The 21,231-nt window shown below is 35.7% G+C and overlaps 1 protein-coding gene across 1 annotated transcript in view; it reads right to left on the bottom strand.

Annotated features, from left to right (window-relative positions):
• The window catches only part of LOC128236780 (uncharacterized), a 48,664-nt gene that overhangs the window by 17,696 nt on the left and 9,737 nt on the right, over positions 1 to 21,231 (bottom strand). Inside the window, exon 2 of the mRNA XM_052951893.1 lies at positions 1,409 to 1,567. Within this exon, the coding sequence (XP_052807853.1) occupies positions 1,409 to 1,567 (159 nt within the window). The remainder of the gene's footprint in view (positions 1 to 1,408; positions 1,568 to 21,231) is intronic.

Raw genomic sequence — 21,231 nt, 5'->3', positions numbered from 1 at the left:
TGAAAGGGAAAATAGAGTGTGTAGATATTGCTTAATTAATTTTGATATCAGTTGTGTAGAAGATGAATTTCATGTATTCTTTCAATGTAACAAATTCAGACAAGAAAGGAAATTTTATATCTTTAAATGGTACACGGGTAGGCAAGACTTCCAGAACTTCATAAATCTTATGCAAAGTTTAAACGATGACCGAATAAAAAATATAGCATTTTTTTGTAAATGAAATAATGAAACAAAAAGATAAGGGAAAATGACTGTCATTAAGAAATTATAACTCTAAAGATTTTATGTTTTTTATTGTATGTGTTGTATTATGGGCCGGAGGTCTTTCTTTACAAAATAAAATTTGACATGACTTGACTCCGCCTGACCACTTACAATGACACGGATGTAAGCCTCACTCCGCCTGACCACTTACCATGACACGGATGTAAGCCTCACTCCGCCTGGCCACTAACCAGGACACGAATGTTAGCCTCACTCCGCCTGACCACTTACCAAGACACGGATGTAAGCCTCACTCCGCCTGGCCACTTACTTTGACACAAATGTAAGCCTCACTCCGCCTGACCACTTACCATGACACGAATTTAAGCCTCACTCCGCCTGGTCACTAACCATGGCGCGAATGTGAGCCTCGGTCTGCCTGGCCACTTACCATGACGCAAATGAGATCCTCATTCCGCCTGACCACTTACCATGACACGGATGTAAGCCTCACTCCGCCTGGCCATTTACCTTGACACAAATATAAGCCTCACTCCGCCTGACCACTTACCATGACACGAATGAGATCCTTACTCCGCCTGACCACTTACCACGACACGGATGTAAGCCTCACTCCCCCTGACCACTTACCATGACACAAATTTAAGCCTCACTCCGCCTGGTCACTTACCATGGCTCAAATGTGAGCCTCGATCCGCTTGGTCACTAGCCATGGTACGAATGGCAGCATTGTTATTTTTGGCCACTTAGCATGACACGGACGGTTGTCTCGATCCGTATGACGCGAATCAGAGCATCGATCCGCCTGGTCACTTACCATGACGCGAATGTGATCCCTTATTCGCTTAGTAACTTACAATGACGCGAACGGGAGCATCGACAAGCTTAGTCACTTTGTAGAAATTTTTTGTCAGCGTTTATCACAGTAATCCATTGGATTATAAAACCGTGGCGTTCGTTATTGCCAAAAAAAAGATCCCTTTATTGATTAATTGAATGGATAAATCACAACCAGCGGAGTGTTAATTTTAAACAACTAACACGGGCATTCACTAATCTTTTACACAGTTACATTGGTAAATTTGCAATTGATCGGTTGCTTAAGTAGCAACGACATGAATGCGTTTACTTATTTCGTCGGCGTCACATGTGTGTAAGTGTATAATGATGGGTGTGTTACCTGCTGCAACTGGTCTATTGCGTCTTTTGCAAGGGGATTGTCTTTGTTGAATGTTGGGTCAGAAAACAATGCTTTCAGATCAGCTAGCCAGACTTTCAAGTCATCGTCAGTAACCTCCAATCCGGGCGCATGGCGAATGTTTTTTCCGACATCGCGGACCTTTATGAAAGAAAAATAAACATGCACCAATGGGCGTAAGCTAAGTGTATAATATGCGTAACTGAGTAGAAGTAGTAGTAGTAGTAGCAGCAGCAGCAGCAGCAGCCAGAGGCAGGAACAGCAGCAGCAGTAGCAGCAGCAGCAGCAGTAGCAGTAGAAGTAGCAGTAGTAGCAGCAGCAGCAGCAGTAGCAGCAGCAGCAGCAGCAGTAGCAGTAGCAGTGGCAGTGGTGGTAGTGGTGGTAGTGGTGGTGGTGGTGGTGGTGGTGGTTGTTGTTGTTGTTGTGGTGGTGGTGGTGGTGGTGGTAGTAAGAGTAGTAGGTGGTAGTAGGTGATGGTAGGTGGTGGTAGGTGGTGGTATTAGGTGGTAGTAGGTGGTAGTAGTAGTAGGTAGTAGTAGTAGTAGCAGTAGCAGTAGTAGCAGCAGCAGCAGCAGTCTACTCGCTGATACTTACTTCTAACTGGCTCAGAAACATTTACCACAGTTTATCGGCTATTAATGGGAGAACCGATAAATACCGATTCATTAAGTGAAATTTACCGATCATTGAGAAAGAACGGTATCGCTAGCTTCTTTCTCGGCGTCGCCACTGTATATTTAAAATTTGGAATTTTGAAAGGACCATTTTAAGAGGATATACAAAATCCAAAATTCAGCGATTATCCTCTTTATTTTAAAATTGTAACAATATATTCAATATATTAACAAGAGCGGTCACACACAGCTATATCCCCCGCCTCATGGGGGCATTTTTTGTAACGAAAGCCAATCAATGGTAAGGGTAGTTTCTCAGGAACATAAGAAATGCGTAAAATTAAGAAAGGGCAATAACTCTTTCAAAAAAGGTCTAATTGCAAAAGCCTGACAATATGCGCTGCGTCACTATATAGTCATAAACATAAGAGGAGTTGCAAAGAAACCAATTTTAAATGTAAAATAAAGAAAGGGCAATAACTCTTTCAAAAATGGTCGAATCGCGAAAGCCCGACAATATGCGCTGCGTCACTAAATAGTCATCAATATGTGAAAGTTCGGTAGAAATTGCATGAAAAACGTAAGAGGATTGCGAAGAAACCAATTTTAAATGTAAAAAAAGGGCAATAACTCTTTCAAAAATGGCCGAATCGCTAAAGCCCGACAAAATGCGCTGAGTCACTATATATTTATCAATCTGTGAAAGTTTGGTAGAAATCGCATGAAAAACGTAAGAGAAGTTGCGAAGAAACCAATTTTAAATGTAAAATAAACAAAGGGCTATAACTCTTTTAAAAATGGTTGAATCTCAAAAGCCCGACAATATACGCTGCGTCACTATATAGTCATCAATCTGTGAAAGTTTGGTAGAAATCGCATGAAAAACGTAAGAGGAGTTGCGAAGAAACCAATTTTAATTGTTATATAAGCAAAGGGCAATTACTCTTTCAAAAATGGTCAAATCAGGAAGCCCGACAATATGCGCTGCTTCACTTTATGGTCATCAATCTGTGAAAGTTTGGTAGAAATCGCATGAAAAACGTAAGAGCAGTTGCGAAGAAACCAATTTTAAATGTTATATAAGCAAAGGGCAATAACTCTTTCTAAAATAGTCGAATCGGGAAAGCCCGACAATATGCGCTGCTTCACTTTATGATAATCAATCTGTGAAAGTTTGGTAGAAATCGCATGAAAAACGTAAGAGGAGTTGCGAAGAAACCAATTTTAAATGTAAAATAAACAAAGGGCTATAACTCTTTCAAAAATTGTTGAATCGCAAAAGCCCGACAATATGCGCTGCATCACTATATAGTCATCAATCTGTGAAAGTTTGGTAGAAATCGCATGAAAAATGTAAGAGGAGTTGCGAAGAAACCAATTTTAAATGTTATAAAAACAAAGGGCAATTACTCTTTCAAAAATGGTCAAATCAGGAAGCCCGACAATATGCGCTGCTTCACTTTATGATCATCAATCTGTGAAAGTTTGGTAGAAATCGCATGAAAATCGTAAGAGCAGTTGCGAAGAAACCAATTTTAAATGTAAAATAAACAAAGAGCAATAACTCTTTCTAAAATAGTCGAATCGGGAAAGCCCGACAATATGCGCTGCTTCACTTTATGATAATTAATCTGTGAAAGTTTGGTAGAAATCGCATGAAAAACGTAAGAGGAGTTGCGAAGAAACCAATTTTAAATGTAAAATAAGCAAAGGGCAATAACTCTTTCAAAAATGGTCGAATCGCGAAAGCCCGACAATATGCGCTGCGTCACTATATAGTCATCAATCTGTGAAAGTTCGGTAGAAATTGCATAAGAAATGTAAGAGGAGATGCAAAGAAATAAATGTGGGACGGACGGACGCACACACGCACGCACGCACGGAAGCGCGCCTACCATTACTACTAGTATTTCCCCTCGCCTTTTCAAGGCGGGGGATAATAAGTGGCTTAGAATTCAGGTAAAACAGTGAAAAGGGGACAGTGCTAAGATAACACTTCAGAATAAATAATTGTAAGTATAGTAGCGTTATAAGTAATTACTGTATCAATTAAATTAATATGGGAATTGTATTTCATAGATCAATCTAATACCAAAAATCAGTGTTTTCTATGAATACTTGTTAGTAGTGATCTGGATCTGGATGGTACGTTGCAGGGCCTTTCAGCATATAAGCAACAGGAGAGAGGAGTTAGTCCAAATGGAATACGGCTGATTTGAAGCCGTCAACTGTCTTTGCTTTGCTTGCGCAACACTATCACTCAATTTATTCCAGTCAACAATTGTTCGTGGAAAAAATAATTGGTTATAACTTAGAGTTTTACACTCCACAGTTTTAAAGCATAAAGAGTGATTTATTGTCTGATTTGTAATAATGTTATCAGTGGCACAATTCTCAAAAGTCTTAGCTTTCACTCTGCGTTTATTTGCTCGGACAGGCGTCAAATAGTCTTGGCATGGCAGGACTGGCGCCAGCCCCCCGACCACTTTATAAAACATCGTCAGTCTGTTGACTTTTCTTCGGTCCTGGAGTGAAGGTAGTTCCAGATCTCGAAGCATTTGTGTGACGCACCAGGGGCCCTGGTGGTGTAGTCGCCCGTGATAAACCTAGCGGACTGTTTCTGGACCTTTTCAAGCTTGTCAATTGCAATTGTCTTGCTGATATGGGCACTCCATTTCAGGTTGTCCGATATGGTGACTCCTAGGTATGGGTTCTCTAGTACTTGTTGAAGGGTGTGGTTGTCCAACTGGTAAAATCTGGACGATTTCTGGTTGATGCTCATTATGTAGCATTTCTTCGCATTAAAGCGCATTCCCCAGGTATAGGCCCATGTTTCAAGCTGACGGAGGTCCTGTTGGAGAAGTTCATGATCTTTGCTGTTTTAGAGTGTTAGGTACAGCAGGCAGTCATCCGCAAATAAACGTAGTGTTGACTTAACTGAGTCTGGCAGATCATTAATATGACAAAGGAAGAGGAATGGGCCGAGGACTTTGTCCTGTGGCACGCCGGAGTCAACTGCGGCTGGTTCGGATTCTTCACCCTCTACCACTACCTTCATGGACCTGTTTGTCAGGAAGTCTTTTAGCCAGTTGTTTATGTTGCCGGTGACTCCATACAGCTGAAGTTTGTGTAGAAGTTTCTTATGAGGCACGATGTCAAAGGCCTTGCTGAAATCGAGTATGGCCATTTCAATCTGTGATCCAACATCATGCCTGGAGAGGAGGTGTAGACTGTTGTGAGTAGCTGATTTTCACAAGAAAAGCCAGATCGAAAACCGTGGTTTAATGAGGTCAGGATTTTGTTTGCCTCTAGGTGGTCCAAAATATGTTTACAAATGACATGTTCAAGGAGTTAACATGATATACACGTTAGAGATACTGGTCTATGGTTTTCGGCTAGGTGTACATCGCCTTTCTTGAATACAGCGGAAATGTGGGCGTTCCTCCAGTCTGAAGGAAGTGTACCTGTATCAACTGAAAACTGAAAGATGGTGCTTAAGGCAGGTGCTATCTGCTTGGTGCAGGTCTTCAATACAAGGTTTGATATCTTGTCTGGTCCCAGGACTTTGGAAGTGTTGATTCCTGTTAAGAGCTTCTCGAACCCTTTCGTAGTAATGGTAAGAGGGAGGATATGAGACTTACTTATCTTGGATGTATCTAGTTGTGGGTTGCTTTCGTCCCTGGTGAAGACGGACTTGAATTGGTCAACCAGGATTTGGGACTTCTCCTTGCCATTGTTGACTAGCCTTCCTGCCTTCTTGAGGGGTTCCACTCCAACGCTATCTTGTCTTCTGGAATTGACGTACCGCCAGAATGGTTTCGAGTTGTTCTTTTCGAGTCCTTTCTGAATAGTGTTGTTGATGTGGTTTACCTCAGCTTTCTTGAAGGCTTTCTTGCATTCACGTTGGTACTGCTTAAACAGGCCCCACTGTTAAGTTTGATTAGCGTGTTTGTACAACCTGGACTTCCGCCTTGTCATTTTCTTCAAGTCTTTGTTGAGCCAGGGCAGTGAATGGCTTTTTTACTGAGTTTGGATGGAATGTAAGTAGTCATAGACTTCTCAATGCCAGATTTGAGGATGTTCCATAGACTTTGAATAGAGGTTTGATTTCTACCTGCTTCATCAATAACTGCCTTAGAGAGGTCTTCCATGTCTTTTTGTATGTTTTCCCAGTTTGCTTTAGAGTAGAGGAAGGTCTTACGTGGTTTTTGTTTTATGTACTGGGGGATGATGTTAATGTCCGTCACAACCATAGCGTGATCACTTATACCTGGGACAGAAGAAGAAGTTTTTATCAATGAGGGGTTGTTGGTGAAGACCAGGTCAAGCATGTTGTTATCTCGAGTTGGCTGGTTGTGTACCTGAGTAAGGCGGTGTTCAATGGAGAGATCAATCAAAGCCTGTTGTACTTCCCTGTCGGCTGCACCCTTGTTGTCAACCATATTGGACCAGTCTATGTCTGGGCAATTGAAGTCGCCGGCCAGAATGATGTGTTTTTCTCGTGCTAAAGTAGTAAGTTGACGTAGAGATTCATCAAGTTTGCGGATGTCGTTTATGTTTCTGTGAGGTATAAAGAAGGAGCAAAGGTAAAGGTCCTTGCTTTTCCACGTCTTCATCTTCGACCATACTATCTCGCAATCGGTTGAGAGTTGTGGTTGTGCTTCCATGGTGAGGTTACCTCTAGTAGCGGTAAACACACCTCCTCCGACACCAGATGACCTGTCATTACGGTGGACTGTCAGCTCAGGTGGGAATATCTCACTTGACTTAATGGTGATCTTGTCGGGGTCTTTCCCAGGCTTCACACCTTTCAACCATGATTCAGTTCCACATATCAGGTCAGGTTTGATGTACTCAAGCGCGGCGTTGAACTCGGATCTGTTAGCGCGAACGCTGCAGCAGTTGACTGTGAGTAGTCTGAGGTTTGACTGGTTGTGGGGGATGCCGTGTTCTCTGTGGTTGGAGTAATGGTCTGCTGTGGAGTTGGTTGGCACACTGTCGGTGGACGAAGTTCTAAGTCTGCGTTTCATGGCAGGGTTGATAAAACATGGACTGCTAGTAACAGCATCCGGATTAAGTTTGCAAATCCGGAATTTTTGCAAACTTATTTTTTTTATTTTTCACCCAATGTTTTTTATTTTTGTATTTTTAAAATGTGTTAGGTAATACTAATAAGAGATATTTTTTGTTTCCTGAAATTTAATTTAGAAATATGTTTTTTTGGCATTTAAAGTCAACTTTTCCAATGGGAGTCCCATTGGAAAATGGCCTTCCCATTGGAAAAATGGTTTTTCCAATTGGAAAATCAGCCCAACATTTTTTGTTGGAAAATTCTCCCACATTTTCAAAAAAGGAATTAGTGATTAATAACAATCATTATCATTAATGGTTATAATGTTATCTAGAAAAAGTGCGTTTATAGTACTTTTTATTATTTTTTGTAAAAAAAAATCCCGTCGACCATTTTTTCCAATTGGATGTTTCCCACAATTCAATATGGGAAAAGTCAGGAAATTGGAAAACTCCAATTGGAATATTGTCCCATTGGAATCTTCCAATTGGTAACATTGGCAATGGGCTTAATCCAATTGGAGGTTCTGGCAATAAATTTTAATGGGAAAATATTTCAACTTTCCTAAATCTCTTAAAAGAACACCTATTTATTTATTTAGGAATATATTTGAAGTTTTGTTTTATTGTTTACCTGTGTCCTGACATTGTATCCATCCAATTCCAAGCTAATACTTCTGTGCTGATATCTTAGCGATAAGATTTAAGCATCTTTTAATGAATTTGAATGCAATAAATCATATCAAAAATTACCTGAAGTATTCTTACTCAACCAGTGACACAAATTCCATTTTTTAAATATCTTTACACTAGTTTCATCTCCTCAGACGCCATTTTTAATCGATTAAGTTGTGGTTACAAACGACTAAGAACTTTTTCATTTTTTCAAAGCTATACTCACTTTTACGCTTGAAAATGTTATTTCGGTTGTCAGTACCTTTACATAGAATATGTACCATTTTCTTGATTTTTAATGAAGATGTAATTAATTGATGGAAATCCATATGAAATGTTTTACCTAAGATAATAGTTTATTTCATACACACTGTTCTGCAGGGGAGCAGGACCTTTCAACCCCAAGAGGCTTTTTAACCCTTCTAAAAAAGAACACTTTTCAGTTTTCAACCCTTAGACTTTTAAACCCCTATTTCAAAGATTTTTCAACCCCTACCTGTTTGGACTTTTTAACTCCTATATCAAAGACTTTTCAACCCCTAGTTGAATTATTTTAATAACCATATTAAAGACTTTTTAACTCCTAAATCAAAGACTTTCCAACCCCTATTATTTGGTTTTGAGCTGGTCCAAGCTAAACACCATTAAAAATGCTGCAAGGCATTTTAGAATGTTAACATGCATCATGTGCCAATGCCTTCCTCAAACAGTAATACTAGTATATGTTTTAGAAAAAAATATCGAACTGTACAAACATGTAAGGCTGGTGAATTTTGCATTACAAAATAAACGCTATTGGTAATTAATGCCATGTTGTCACTTTACTACATACCCGGTAGTAGTATATAAGCCAGTCATCCTACAAGATAGCAGTGAAGCAAAAATACACATATGATGATTACTTGTAAATCATCTTGTATATGTGGAAAAAATGAACTTGTTATCTAGCTGATTGTAAAAACACTTTGTCATTCTTAAAGGGACTCGTACCTCATTGGCACCAAATAATCATTTTCCAGGTAATGTGTCTGAAATAATTAGTTAACTCTTTGATACTGAAATTGCAGAACAAAATACAATGAAAGTATGAAAATAAAGTCTTGTTTTAATCAGGGGTGAACCTACGCTTTTTACGTCATGGACAAATAAATAGCATAACCACTCAGCAAAAGGGACTCATACATAATTTATGGATATTTTGATCATGCATACCTTGGAAGCAACACCTTTTATTTCGTATTTAAAACAAATTTGCGAAAGAACCACATTTTACAAACTACGAGCTATAACTTATACAATAAACTCATACCTGGTTGAGCATTTTTGATGTAGAAATGAGGCACCCAAAATGCCAACAAGTACATATATGCATGCATAAATATTGAAGCAACGGTTAACATCGTCGCTTAAGTATATCCCTCACGCATCAAAATTAATTTTGCAATTGCACTAGTGGCCAGAAGGGGGGGGGGGTGACCCCCCCCCAACCACAACGTACCGATGTCGTCCAAGTTAACTTTTCGTTTCGAGGCAGGGGATACAGGGTAATCCAGAAGAACTGGAAAAAAGGTTGTGAAATTGCGTAAATTTGTTTATTTTTTGTTTAGTGACACTGTTATTCAAAATCAATACATACACATATATAACAAACATCAATTGTGACTGATAAACCTTTAACTACATACTAAATAATGCATTTATTGAAAATATTTATTACTGATAACAAGATTGTAACCGTGTTCTTAATAGCAAAAAATATTAAATGATTGGTAAATGCTAAAAGATTTATTGTGGTCTACTATAGTCTCATAAGGTAGAAATACCGTGTGTAATGCTCATTTCTTTCAAATTTAACTCGATATCCTTCATAAGAACCATTGTTTTCGACATTTATTCATTCTTTTAGGAATATTGAAACAACATTATTAATTGTGGTACACCTTATCTGGCAGTACTTAAGAGTGCATCTTTGACTTTATTACTCGAGTGAATGCACCTTCAAACCGGTTTAACACCAACATGTCACAGTAATCAATACCATCTGGGTTAAGATGTCGGGAATGTGTTAGACGAATGATTTTGTTTTATGGAGCTTTGAAGAGCGATGAATGGCACTAAAGTGGTGCCAAATGGATATCTCAAACACCCATTGGTAAGTCATTTATTTTTTCCATTTAATTTTTTGTCTTGATTTTTGAATATATAAACAGTCAATAAGTAGGACATCTCGTAAAGAACGTTCACTTGAAACAGACCTCTTCTTATCCACACTTCGACAGGGAGTGGGGCTACTCTGCCTAAATAGCCGTCAACGAGTATTTTAAGAAATATCAAAATAATAAAAAATGGTGTCCCAGTGGTTGCACCAGTCAATTGTAACCATGCCCCCCCCCCCCCCATAGTCCACCTAAATGACCGTCAATGGGTCTTTTGACGATTTTAAGACTATGGCAGTTACAGGGATACACATGAACCCCCCCCCCCCCGCCCCCCAGTCTAAAATTATAGACGTGTAATACATTCTTCCAATCCTTACTGGTTGACGGTACATTTCCTAACAGGGCACAAATCCTGAACACCGGCTAAAACACGCGTTTGTTTACCGTGATCGATTATTCGATGATCTAGATCAATACAGAGGCTTGCCTTGGTCACACTTGCGAAGTTTCATCTTGTTTTGTTAAGCATTTTTCTAAAAAATGCCATTTATTTAATATAGCATACTTTTTAATTATAATTGTATGACCATGTATTTTCGCTTTTCAAGTGTTCGGTATTTGTGCTCTCCATAGCGTATTTTGAAGGGTGATTTACTATCCATGAAATTGAACGATTTTCGACATAATATTGACGAGATCGTGAATCTGTACTTTGACAGCTGTTTTCACCTTAACCAAAGATGTTTCATACGAAAGTTTTACTTACTACAACATAAACTCTCCAAGATAATTGTAAAAAACATCAGAAAGTGTTCGGATTTGTGACCTTAGCCAGTAACGTCTAAACGGGTTTGTGCAAAAACCGGGGGTGTTTTGAAAAATATTGCAATTGTATTAAGTGAAGTATTTTATGGTTTAAATTGATCATAAAGGTTTATATTCATACTTTACCATGTAAGTGAAAAGTTATTTTGCATTAAAACACATTATTTATCTTTCCAATAAAACAAAAGTTGACTGACACAGACAACAATTATGCCAAGCGGAACAACTCGACCCAATCGTAATAACTCGGCCACCACTGACAAGCTTCTAGATAGACCTCGTAAATACAATCGTAACAACTCAGCCATGGCCGAAATGTTCCAATTGTTTAAAAATTGTGCCCTGAAGCCTTGCAGGTGCCCTTCATGTATATATCGCTATGTTTTGACAGCAAGAAATGAAAAATAAACGTCAAACTCATAATTATTTATAGGATATGACATTTTTATGTATGGAACTGATATAAAATTACATAATCTGGTAATATTTCTTGTTTTATGATATTTTTGAGATGTTAAATGCTTTAACCCAGAATCCCGATCGGAATAACTACCCACTTTTGATACTAAACAATTTGTATGTGAAGGATTTGCCATATCAAAAAAGATACAAAAATCCGTAAACGTACAATTCTTTGGTCTACTAAGATTTAGCTTGTGAATGTCATTTTACAGCGAAATCAACAAGTTAAAAAAATACTCATGACCTGTTCCTTATCAATATGAAATATCTTTAAACTTTTAGGAACATTATGCAAAAAAAACAACAGTATGTTTTACCTTCGGTATAAGAAAATAACTATTTTCTAATAAAACTACTGTTGAAAAATGTAAGCTAATGAAATGGAAAATAAAAAGATGCTACCAAACATGCCATATTTTCTTGAGACCATTCAGGGGGATTAATGTTCAAAAGTCTGAAAATTCAGGGGGATTTTGGTAGTATTCAGGGTTTTTTTTTAGCAGGTCTAATTCGACAAAATTTCAAAGTATTTTAAGACGCAAGTACAAAAAAACAAATTGCCATAATTTTGAAAGACTCCCGAGGGGATTATGTCCAGAATTTAAGGGGATTTGGGTCACATACCAGAGAATTTTCATCATCGCCATGTAGCATTACGGGCATGACACACGTGCCAATTTACCTTGTCTACCCCTTTTTCCAGCACTTCATCTATATTTTAATGAGACACAGCCATATTGCATAATAAAAGCACTCACTTGCAAAATAGAATACTTCACAGAAAAATATGTTTCAGAGACAATTTAATGGGCTTACCTTCCTCTAAAATTGGATACAAAATCTGCTCATTATGATCATAAATGATGACTTTCAGACTAATAGAGAGACTGGAATGATTTATCAATATTTTTCATTTCAATTCCCAAATAGTCAGATTTGTTTGCTTCTGATAAAAAGCAAATGCATAATTTATTTTTTAAGTTCATAAACATATCATCTTTTGGCATTCATCAAAAAATAAAAAAAAACATCACCACCATAATATTAAAATAAATAAAAGTCATTTCATCCGAATTGTCTACTTTCAGTTTCTCTTCTGGAAGTTCTGTTATTTTCCGATATTTGAGATGAAGGTCATGTCATGTATGTAAACATATTAGTGGGTCATAACAAAGAACAGCATTGTCTATTAGTTATTTTAATCCTTTTCTTTACCAAATAATGTACTGTCACCTTTAAATCATAAATCATTTTGATGACAATGACACATGTTTAAACACTTTAATTTGTTACATCCTCTCTGATTGGATAAAACCTATAGTTTTAACCAATGAAAATCGCCCTTTTATCTGACCAGTCTAATTGACATTTCTTATGCAAATTCTGACAGTTTCAATCAAAACAATGCATGAAATGTGCCCTGCTGACTTATTAAGTGTCACCCAATTGGTGTTGTTAAAACACACCATCAGTTGATAATCCAATTAAGACAAGAAGGGCATTATAACTGCAAACAGGCATATATAATTAAACCCTGTGATAATTTTGCGTAATTTTAAACACACTTTTTTTAATTCCGGGGGATTTTCATCCCCCTCTGGGAGACCACTGCTCACATGAACCCACAAAAGATGTGTAGGTATGTGCTTAACAATAAAGGATAAAACATTAAAATGAAGCATTTCAAGTGGAGGTTTTCATTAGGGTAGTGCTACCTTAAACACACACTTTACAATTATTTTTTTCTCTTTTTTAATCTATTTTCTTTAACCAATGCACTATACAAACAGTAGGGTCAGTCCCAGTATACAGGACAATTATTCCCACCTAGTAATCTTTTTTAATGGAAAAAAAATGTGAAAAATCAATTAATTGTAAACTATGTGGTACTTCAGTTAGTTAGTTTCAACGCTTTGTACACATTGATACCAAATTCCTGTCAGTTTTCGACAATTTTCTCTTCTTTCGCTATGTCATCATACGGTGTATAGCCCCTGAATAAAGTTTCACTCTGTTTCATTGAGTATATTTCTTAAAAATCCTTTCTTTGTTCTAATCTGCTAAAAGGTCAAAAAGGTCATAGTAATGTGAGCATCTTTGAGGCCTCTCAGTTATTATAACCAATGCACCAGTCAATTGTAACGGTTACTAACCACATCCCCCCCCCGGTCCGGGGGTATACTGGGAATAGTCGGGAAATGGGCCGTGTTTTTACTTTCTATGTGTCCACGCAAGGCCGGGTGACCGCAGTGGTTTTGTCTTTGAGCCAAATTTAGCCGAGATTGGGCCTTATATAGAGTCTCTGGTGTGCAGGGGCATTTGGCCGGGGTTTTACTGTACAGTTCGTTCCCGCAGGGGAGGGGATTAGACCCAGGGTTGGCTGGACCGAAAGTCAAAGTCCCCGCTATTCCCTGGACCTGGGGGCGCCAGGGTTACAACTGACTGGTGCACAACATATAAGATATTTATAAAATAAATAAAAGTACAGTTAATCAATATATTTTAATTTTAATGTGGTAAATTAACAAAGAATTAGATAGATGCTTTATGCAAAATCTCACAAAGATGTAAAAAAATACTAAAGAGTTCAGGTTTGCTAGTTTGTAAAAATATTTCATGGAATCATGGTAAATTGTTATATTATATGTCCAATGACAGCCCATATATTTTTTAACTACTTGAACCTTTCTTGTTATAATTCTTCTTATTTTTTTTTTAGTTGATGTGTGATGCTGATAATACAGAGACAGCTAGAGTGACAGAGTTTGATGAATAAACTTAAATTAAAAAACAGTGAGTACAATAATCTATTTTAACATGTCTTGTGTGTAAAGTGTGATTCCGAAGCAGTAAATATATATATATATGTATCTTTAAGTTTTGAATCACAAATTTAGATCAAAGATCTATTATCACACAAAACTTAAAGGATATATATGAAAAGTCATGTGAATTGTGCAAGTCATATAATATAAAATTTATATTGATCAAGTCAAGCCATGCCATGTAAAAAAAACTGACATCATATCAAAGATTGTATGAATCATTCTCAGAGCTATTGAAAATATTTAATTGGTTGTAAGCGGACCATGCACGGTAATTTTGAGTAACCCCACCAGCCAATACAATATGGCTAAAAAGGCTTTGATAATATTTTTTATCTAATGTTTATCTTTCCTAAAATATTTATATTTATAAATCTATTTACCAGTATAAATCTGTATTTATTTATTTATTAATGCATTTATTTGCTCACTAATATATACAATACACTTATCGTTGTATATTGTCTAGCTAATACATGTATACAAATATGCATAATATGCATAATTATGGGGGGGGGGGGTCATAATTACCTATGGTGTACTGTCTTGTTCTTACGAAGATATGATTTTGACTATAATCCTTACTGAAAAGGCAGTGCAGACTGGCCTGTTTAAATAATTAATTAAATCTTAACGGGTTTAAATGTATTTTATTTTATTTTTAAAGATATTTTAGAGTTTAAAAGGAAGAGAGTCTGTTTTAAAGACTAAATAATTATATAGTCAGGATAAAAAAATAATTATTTTTCAAAATCAAGTTCAAATAATTTTCCATATATATATGCAAGAAATCAATGTGGGATTTTCATTAAGTTTTGGTTAAACCATCTTTGTAACAAATTACAGTTACTTCCAAATTACATCTTATTCTACATAATACAAACTGGAGGACAGTTCTTTTTATTTGGTAATGTTAAGAGACTTGAAGACAAAAAAAAATGTTTAAATTCAGAAAACCTTACACAAAGTAGAAACCTTCTATTAATGTCATTATCTTGAAAAAATGAACATGCCTTTTAGCAATTGTATCAATCTGTGAAAATCTACATTTTGCCTTCGACATGTTATACAATTTAAGGATATTTACATGGAAATTAAGTTCAATTCTAAATTGACAGTCATGTATTTCTTCCAAAATTTTCATAGTATAAGGAACATGATTTTTTTATGAATTTAAGTGCATAACTGCAGATAATGATCATTATCTTAAATCAATTACAAGCCAATTCATAGTCATGCATATAGCCGCCTTTTCAAAATATGATAGTGATTGTCTCAAATGACCAGTCTTTCTCTGTGGGGGGTCAGGGGGCTGTCAGTCATAAGGAAACCTTTAAAAGGCATATTCATTCAGCCAATCAGATGTCAGGTTCAGTGAAAGGGGCGATGCCAGGTCAAGTAAAAGGGGTGGAGCTAAAATAAGTACTGACATTCAATGAAGATAGATCCCCCTTTGGCCTCACAAATATGTTTCAGTCACACTAGGGGGTGTGACAGGGTCAAGCCATAATGGAGCCATAGGCAAGCAGACTTTTATTAACCCAACAACAACAACAGGTTTAATTCTTACCAACTGAGGAAAAAACTTTAGACGTTTTATTATTGCTCATTTTTTTATACAAATTAAATATCTAACAATGACAAATATAAAATATGATAATTCAAGCATAATATTGACACCAAACATGACAGTCATCTTGCAAATGGTCTTGAATAAAATTCCTACACTTTTTATAATGATAATACATGGGACCAATATCAAAACCATTATCCTGTTAAATAGGACAATGGATTTGATATTGGTAATTCGCAGACAATACAATGTAATTAAGTAAAAAAAATACACAGTATGCACATCTGGCTTCAAACAAAAATTGTTGCTTAGGCCAAAAAAAAGTATTCATAGTTTCCATTTAAATATCAAAAAAGGTAGGCATACGGTAACTGTTGTTTTTTTTAGGACCATGTTTCTTTGGCAAACTGACCTATATCAGGGACTTATTAAGGTCTTTACTAAAAAAGCACATATTGATCAAAACACCAAAAACAAAAAAGGATCAGAAGGATAAAAATAGGGTCAGTTGGGCGGAAACAAAGATTTTTGAATCCTTATTTTGTCAATGATGTCATGTCAGTGATCAAAATGATAACACAATTTAAGCCCTGCATTCTGGAATGTGGGGCTAAATTCTTGATTGTGTTATAGTAGGGCCAAAAATAAAATGATTTGGTTAGGGTTACATCCTTTTTAAAAACAGAAAGAGTAAAAAGTATAAAGGATTACATTTTTAAAATACATAATATATATGGGTTTTCACTTTAAAATACATGCATTGTTACAGTCTTGTTTTCAGTAAGTAACTTTTCCTTAAATGCATTCTTTGGAAAGTAATTTAAGGTTTATTATTCAAAATATATGTTAGTCAACTTGTGTATGTATTGATTTCCAACTTTTTTATTTTTTGTTTAAACTTTATGTATTAGAATTTCTTTGCGTAAATACCTGCTTATGTGATAAAAGACTGCTGACTAAAGATTAGATTTCAGATTTTGATATTTCCATTCCAAATTTAATGTTTTACAGCTTAAACTGCTACTAACAGTTTAAGAAAAATGCATAAAACATCAATTTTGGATGGAAATATGAAAAGCTGCAATCTGATATTTTGTCAGCAGTCTTTTATCGCTGGTTTGCAGATATTTACGCAAAAATTCGCTTGTTCGAAGACAATTTTTTTAAAAAAAGTTGTCAAAACGTTCAATCTGTGAGGTTGCAGCTTTAATATAAGACTAACGTAAATATTAAAAACACATGAGGCCCCTTTAATATTAACATGTCAATATCAAAAAGAAGATGAAAACTGAAAACTATGAGAAAGTGTTTTTATAATTAAAAATAAATTGCTTAAAGCAAATATCTTAAATTAATAATTGTCATGCAAAGCAGCCTGTAATGAATATGAATATTAGATTTTGGCCTTGAACACCTTTTTAAGAAGAGTGTTTTGAAGTAAGGATTATCATAATGCTGAACTTAATATTGTACTGTAGCTTTGTAGCAAATCCTTATGATTAAAGTCACTGTGTCTTCCTTATACTGTGATAAAGATCTCCATAGTAACATTTCTAAACCTAATAAATTAAGTGAAAAAGGGTGTTTATTGGGGGTAATAAAACACATCTTGATAATGGCCAATTAGTTATAATCTTTCAAGTGTTGGTAGGATGGGAGGGGGGTCTTAACTTTTTGAACTGCCAATATTTTCCTGGTTATTTTGTCCACCATGTCAAAATGATCTGGGTTGTTTTGTCAACCCTGTCTAAATGGGTTGGACGTGTTTTGTCCCCTTAGTCAAAAATGACATGGGATGTTTTGTCCTACATTTTTATAAAGGAGTTCAGAATAAATAACACATTAGTTTTCGTGCTTATGTAAAATAAATGCAAATGACTTTCATTATAAGTTTAAAAAATACTCTTAACGCTGCATTCTCACAGATTTACCATTTTTACAACTTTTTTATTTTTGTCTTGGAAAGAGCAAATTTTTGCGTAAATATCTGCAACCCATTGATGTAAGATTGTTGATAAAAAAACAGATCTTAGATTTTCATATTTTCGAAAATGTTTTAGAGCTTAAAACCTTACTAACGGTTTAAGAAAAATGCATAAAACATCAATTTATGAACTTAAATATAAAAATCCGCGATCTAATTTTTTGTCAGCAGTCTTATTAACTGGTTTCCATGGATTGTAGCAAAAATTGGCTTGTTCCAAGACAAAAATTAAAAAGTTGTCGAAATGTTTAATCTGTGATAGTGCAGCTTTAATTATGGTAGCTTTTCAGTCATTTGCCTATATATGTCTATTTGATTCAGTAAATACTTCATAATATTAAAGCTAGGCTTATTAGGATATGCTTATTTTTTATTGGGTTCTATTTTAAGCACATAACAGCTTCATTACAAGAATATATTAATTATTATTAAAGCTGCATGCACTCTCACAAATTTACCGTTTTTACAACTTTTTTTTTTTTTTTTGTCTTGGAAAGAGCAAATTTTTGGGTTTAATAGTATCTGCAAACCAATGATAAAAGACTGCTGACATAGATCATATCGCAGATTTGCATATTTTCGTTTGAAAGCCAATGTTTTGTGGGTTTAACCATTACTAACAGTTAAAGAAAAATGCATGATCTTAATTTTTTGTCAGCAGTTTTATATCACTGGTTTTCATGGATTCTTGAAAAAAAAAATACTTCCTCTGTTGGCCAATTGAGAACAAAATCAAGAGGTTTTGGGTTTTGCTGTTTATACGTTCTGGAATTTTTCAAAAGCATTTATTTATAGGACTTATGAATTTTATGTACAGCATTCTGTATATTGTCAAGTGTCCTTTTTTTTAAATTATATACAACATGTATAAATTTAATGTTTCAGTATATAACCACCATCTCTCTCAGAGGTCATCTTTCTCATTATTGTGGGGAAACCTCAAAGGGCATCAGGAAAACCTTCATCAACCTCTTTGTGCCCAGTGGCTTGTGCAACAGTGTTTCAGAAGTATAAATACCTTTTTAATTTGTGTATATCAATTGTATAATGACTTGTTTTTATATATTAAATATATATATATGATTTATTATATATATATATATATATAGATGGTTAATCTTATGACTTCCTGATAATATTTAAGTTGTGAAATATTAAATAATCTAATCATAAAAAATGCTTGGAAATGACAATAAAAAAAAGATATTTGTCGAATAGGAAGTTTCACCTGTCCTGTTTATATTACAAATCATTTTAAATCAGACAGAACATTCAATATACTTGTTGTATCTCACTGTTTATTTGTCTTCACATTTTGTATTGTCACATCAAGCCTGTTTGAACATCCTAGAGAAGATAAGTGTATAGAAGCGGATATGATATAATAAATATGCATATAAATGTGCTTGGGATTATTTTCAGATTATCATTAAAATGGGGATAATGGATGACTGGCCACACATATGGGGCTATGGACAAGCTTCAGAGCAGGCTGCCAGGTGGTGGTGTTAGTGGTTTATACTCCGGGTCCCGGCGTGAGCACATTGAAGGGTCCCAGAGTGACAGTTCAACCACCGCACACCTATCCTGGGCAGAACCAGTACTAGGTGCCTTCACCTCTGCAAGGAACTGACAGCTTCTGTACATGCCAGGTGCAGTGGTACAGTGCGAATGGTCGTAGAAAGGATTTCATAACCAATCACAACAGAGGTGACCTGGTCCGCCCGGGAATCGAACCTGGGTTGTCCAATTCAGAGTCCAACGCTCTACCGATTGAGCTGACCGGGCGGTTATATTAGCTACATTAGATGACAAGCCATCTATGCTGGACATTCTTCACAATAAAATGTGATGTCACAGGAGCTGTCTATCTCAACAGCTCACACTGTCCGTATTTGACTAAAGGAATGAATGAAGTCACTGCAGAAGTTAGATTGAGGAATGTCCATGTCACTACCCATCATTTGGAAGGAGTTGGATAAAAAAAGTGTGGCCTATGTATTGAAACAGGTCCGATTTCCAGTTACGGACAGTCTTGATTTGTCTGATTACATTTTTGACCAACATGATGGTCTAAAAGAACACTTACTGGTAACTGGTAAAATCATGGCCCAGTTGTTCCAAGAGGCAGGCGAGTGGGAAGTTACTAGACTCCATTTCTTTATGGGTTGATCTGAGGTTCCAGTTCAGTTAAAGTACTGATAGAACACCAAGTGTTTGCCATAATACAGCAACATTTGATTTGTAACTATGTATTTGTTTGAATTGTTGAAACAGTACTGTTTACTAAATAATGTGTATGTATATGAAGAATAATATTATAAATAATTTGTAAGAACCTTTTGATATTAAGTAAAATGTCGATAAGTCTAAATATGTATCTGCGAATCATTTTTGTATATCTGTAAAGATTACATTGCCTATATTCCTCAATTTATATTTTTCTTTTAGCCAGTCAATAACTTTTCTTAAGTTCTATCTTCAAAATTGTCGGGACAGGGATTATAGCCCTTAATTAACCCAAATATGTAACATTCAATGCAAAATTTCTAATTGGCTGCATTTAGGCAGTTCAGATGCAGGAATAAACATCACTTGGGTCCTTAATAATAGCTTTCCATCTGACATTGAAGATCCAATAAAAGGAATTTGTCATGTGACTGTTTATTAACTCTCAATTTATTGAAAGTGAAATTACTTACATGATTTGTAAGAGCTAAATTATAATGATATCAAATGATTGTTAAAATTAAATAAAATAGATGATTACATACATGAACTATTTTTATTTCTTGTTTGTCAATATGAAGAGTAATGCAATGGCTTTTGAATTTCATAAAAAAGGATGGAAAAATGGGGTACACTCAAAAGCCCCCCCTATCAAAAGCCCCCCGTTCAAAAGCCCCCCCTATCAAAAGCCCCCCGTTCAAAAGCCCCCCCTCAAAATGGGCAAGTGGTTCAAAAGCCCCCCCACTAAAAAAATAAATACATATATATATATTTTTATAACATTTTTTTTAAATATTATGATGAAATTTAATATAACCATTAATATATATATTTATAAGGATGTTTAAGCAATTAATTAAGTAATAAAAGTTTGTTTTCTTTTCTTTTTTTCAAATTGTGCTATCTTATAATACAGATCGTCATTTGTTTAATTTTGGTACAAATGAAGTATATAAGGTATGTCTAATGTTACAAATAGCAAAAATTCAAATGCAAATCATGGTGACTTGACTAAATGTGAATGCTAATTGAATCAAAATAGTTAATAAATAATAATGTTCATTTGAAACAATTGAGAGTATAAGTTTGGTTTGTGTATGCCATATATTCCCGGGGGGGGGGGGGGAATGAAAAAATGAAAAGTATATTACTATGCGCAGTGCTATAATAATTAATAAGTAAATGCCTGTCACATAGTGACAAGGTGAGCTTTTGTGATCACAATTTGTCCGGCGTCCGTCTGTCGTCCGTCCGTAAACTTTTACTTTAAACGACATCTCCTCATAAACCGCTTAGCCAATTTCTTTAAACTTTACAGGAATGTTCCTTGGGTGGTCCCCTTTGAAAATTGTTCAAAAAATTGAATTCCATGCAGAACTCTGGTTGCCA

The sequence above is a fragment of the Mya arenaria genome, chromosome 6 (assembly GCF_026914265.1).
Source record: "Mya arenaria isolate MELC-2E11 chromosome 6, ASM2691426v1".
Classification (NCBI taxonomy): Eukaryota; Metazoa; Mollusca; class Bivalvia; order Myida; family Myidae; genus Mya; species Mya arenaria.
Note: the sequence above shows the minus strand (reverse complement) of the source record. Positions and strands in the feature narration are given on the sequence as shown.